Source organism: Monoraphidium neglectum, assembly GCF_000611645.1.
Source record: "Monoraphidium neglectum strain SAG 48.87 unplaced genomic scaffold scaffold04485, whole genome shotgun sequence".
NCBI lineage: Eukaryota > Viridiplantae > Chlorophyta > Chlorophyceae > Sphaeropleales > Selenastraceae > Monoraphidium > Monoraphidium neglectum.
In genome coordinates this window covers 1-3,507 of record NW_014009144.1, presented here as the reverse complement: position 1 = coordinate 3,507, position 3,507 = coordinate 1, and the positions used below count along the sequence as shown (strand labels likewise).

At 68.4% G+C, this 3,507-nt stretch overlaps 1 protein-coding gene across 1 annotated transcript in view; it reads right to left on the bottom strand.

Annotated features, from left to right (window-relative positions):
• The window catches only part of MNEG_14437 (hypothetical protein), a gene marked incomplete at both ends in the record, with an annotated part of 4,702 nt that extends 1,245 nt beyond the window's left edge, over positions 1-3,457 (bottom strand). Inside the window, 8 exons of the mRNA XM_014037091.1 lie at positions 52-104; positions 350-683; positions 1,105-1,185; positions 1,599-1,808; positions 2,180-2,287; positions 2,530-2,649; positions 2,945-3,083; positions 3,357-3,457. Of these exons, the coding sequence (XP_013892545.1) occupies positions 52-104; positions 350-683; positions 1,105-1,185; positions 1,599-1,808; positions 2,180-2,287; positions 2,530-2,649; positions 2,945-3,083; positions 3,357-3,457 (1,146 nt within the window). The remainder of the gene's footprint in view (positions 1-51; positions 105-349; positions 684-1,104; positions 1,186-1,598; positions 1,809-2,179; positions 2,288-2,529; positions 2,650-2,944; positions 3,084-3,356) is intronic.
• Positions 3,458-3,507: the final 50 nt, after the last annotated feature.

The window sequence follows — 3,507 nt, the reverse complement described above, 5'->3', positions numbered from 1 at the left end:
GGGGGTAGGGGCTGGCGGTGTTGGGGCTGGCCCCTGGGGCGCGCCGCGCACCTTGATGGCAGCCGGCCGCTTGTGCCACGAGCCGCGGTACACGCGCCCAAAGCCTGCGGCGGGCGGGGGCAGGGGGCGGCGGGCGCGCCCAGGGCGCGTCAACGATGGCCGCGTACGCCGAGCTCTCACCAGGCGCGAACCCTGGGGGGCGCCACTCCCCCAAACCCGTCACGCCGATTTGGGCCCCCCAGACCAATCTGATGAACAAATTTCACTCACAATCAATCATTTTATACATACACGCAGTGTGCTGACATGCTATGAAGCGTAACCCTCTGCACAAGGGGCCGGGACCCACCGCCGCGCCCTATGGGCTCGTAGATCATCAGCTGGTTCGCCATAAAGCTCAGCTCCACGCTCCGCCTCTTCCCCTTCCGGATCTCCTGCTGCAGAGATCTCAGCATCCCCTCGGTGCACAGCCGCCGGCTGCTGATCTTGGACAGCCGCCCGCCGCTCGCGCCAGACTGGGAGAGCGGCGGCACGCTGTCTTCCGGGGAGGGGGGCTCCTGATCGTCCGAGGGGTCGTGATCTGCTGCATCCTCGGACTCGCTGGTCTCCAGCTGGCGGATGACGGGGTTGGTGGCCTGGCTGTTTGGCTGGCTGTCGGAGCCGCCGCGGGAGGGCCTGTTGGCCTGCGACCGGAGGAGGCACAGGGGGCCGGCAGGGTCTGTGGGGCGGCGTGCTGGGGCTGTTGTGGCGGTTGGGTCAAGGGGGCAGGTTTGGGGGGCGCGACGAGCGCTGGCAGGGCAGGGGGCGCGCGGGCGGGCGTGCGGCCGATCCAGCCAGGAGTGCGGGGCATGCATTTGGGCTGTTGAGGTGGGTGGCGGTTTTGTCGGTGCAAGAAGCTGGCCGCAGGGGCGCTTGCGGCTCCGATGGGGGAGGGATGGGGCACGCGGCGGCGGGAAGCCGGGGCCACGCGGCAGAGTGGATGCACGAGGGACACGGGCTGGGCCGTGCGGGCTCGCGGAGGCATCCGGCTGGCTGCCGCGCTACGCGGCGCTGCAAATCAGTAATCCTGATCCTGATCCTGATCCTAATCAACAGGCCGCCCACCGTCTTGAGCATGGCGCGCATCTGGGCCATCTGGCCCGCGAGCTTGTTGTGCAGCGCCAGGGTCACCGCATGCACAAAGCCCTGCGGATGGATGGCGGTTGGTGTGTATGTGTGTACGTGTGTGTGTGTGTACGTGTGTGTGTGCAGGATGTGTGTGTGTGTGTGTGTGTGTGTGTGTGTGTGTGTGTGTGTGTGTGTGTGTGTGTTTGTTTGCTGGGGACCTCCGAAAAAAAACCCGGGGATCAGGGCCGCGCTCGCGCTCAGGGCCGTCGAGGGAATCCAGGGGAGCAGCAGGGTGTGCTAGGGCGACGACCGCGCCGCCAGCCCCGGCCGAGCCCGGGCCCGTCCTGCCGCACCGAACTCGGGGCCGCGGAGTCTCTGGCACGAACGCCGCGTCGCCCCGCGCACGCGGTCTGCAGGGCTATCGGTTTGCACACACATTCACACTGCGCCGCACAATACCAATATCTGCAGTCCGAGGGGCGCAGGCGCACCAGCAGTGCATCCTGTATGTTGGAGAAGTCGCAGGGCGTGTCCTGTGTGAAGTAGAGCGCCCCCAGCACCGCATCCCCCACCAGCAGCGGCACCACCACCACAGACGACACCAGCTCTGTCGCGTGCGTGAACACGTCGCGCGCGGGGGCGGGGCAATTCTGCATGTAGGAGGCGCAGTCCTTGACGAAGCGGGCCTTCTTTTGGGAAACCTGGAGTTTGGGGGGCAGGGGGGGGGGGTCGCTCAGGGAAGCGGTGCTGGCATCCAGCAGCAGCAGCAGCGGCAGCAGCGGGCAGGAGCAGCGGCGGCAGCAGCAGCAGCAGCAGCAGCAGCAGCAGCAGCAGCAGCAGCAGCAGCAGCAGCAGCAGCAGCAGCAGCAGCGGCAGCGGCGGCCGCGGCGGCAGCAGCAGCGGCGGTGGCGGCGGTGGCAGAGGCAATGGCGGCAGCCGCAACCCTCAAGCTGCACGCGCAAGCACGGGGGGCGCTGCTGCCGCAGACGGCACCCCAGTCCCCTGCCACGGCTCCCATCAATTGCACTGCCAAAGCGCCCTGCACTCTCAACCGGCCCCGGGGCCCGCCCACCGCGCTGGCGAGCAGTGTGTTCTGCAGGGGCAGCTCCCTGACGGTGACGTCACACCCCGGGTTGGCGGGGGGCGCGACGGTCTTGCCGGCCTCGAGCAGGGGCTCCACCTGCATTAGTGAGGCACAGGGGGTGCATACACATGACAGTGTGTGTGCATGTGTGTGTGTGTGTGTGTGTGTTGGGCGATCTCAATGTGAGTGCTCACTCTCTGGGCTTCCTTGTGCCCCTGAAATGAGCCCGAGGCCGACCCGACGACGCCCCGGCTGGCCGCGCGCGGATGACCGAAACGCGGCCGAGGCGAGCGGCGCCAGTGACGTGGCCCGGGGCCGCAGGTTGCCGCGCAGTTCACCTTGCGGCGCGCGGCCTTGGCCGACTCGAACACGAGAGCGGTGCGGCCGCTCTCATCTATAAGGGCCAGCCTGACGCCCATGGCTATGTTGACCGCGCGGAACATGAACTTGGCGCCGCTCTTTTGAAGGGGGGATAGGGGGCGGCAGGGGGGAGAGGAACGTGCGGACCGCGTGTGAAGATTGCTATTACCCCAAAAACAGGTGGAATGATAGTGGCGGGAAGAGAGCAAAACATCAAAGCCAGGGGGATAAACAGGTGGATAGCTGAAGAGCCAGTGTATGCGTAGGGGTGTGTACGCACGCGCGATTGCGCACTCCCGCTGTGTCTGCATTACGGGCGTGCGTGCGCCCACGTCCGTCGGAGGCCTGGAGCGGACGCGCTCGCCACCCGCCGCCGCCGCCCCTCCCAGACACCTGCAGCAACACGCTTATGGCCGTCACGGGGTCGTGCGCCTCATCAATGGTGCGCAGGATGGACGAGGCCTGCGCCACCTGGCCGGGCCGCATGTGGTGCAGCAGGCCCGTTGCCGCGGCGCTCAGCCACACCTCGGACCTGCGGGCAGCGCACGGCAGCGGGGTGCAGGGACGGGGCAGCGGGGCGGGGCACGGGGCAAGGGAGATGGAGATTGGGCCTTGCGAAGGAGGGCGCTGCTTTCAGGGCGGGCACCGAAAATCCAGGGGCGCCGGCAAGGCCCCGCGCGGCCCGGGTGCGGCGGCCGCCACCACTCTCCCCCCAGCCGCGGCGCCGGCGGCGTCCGGCCGTCGTGCACGGGCGGCCCGCCAGCGCCGCGGGCAGACCCGCGAGTTAACTTTTTTCGTTGCGCACCAGGCGTCGTCGAAGCCCCCAGGCTTGAGCTTCCCGAGCAGCATCACGCCCAGCGGCTCCCTGCCGGGCGGCCCTATGGCCGTGGCCGTGAGGCTGTGCATCCCAGCCTCCTTGTACAGCAGCTGGAAGTCCTCGGGGAGGGGCTCCTGGG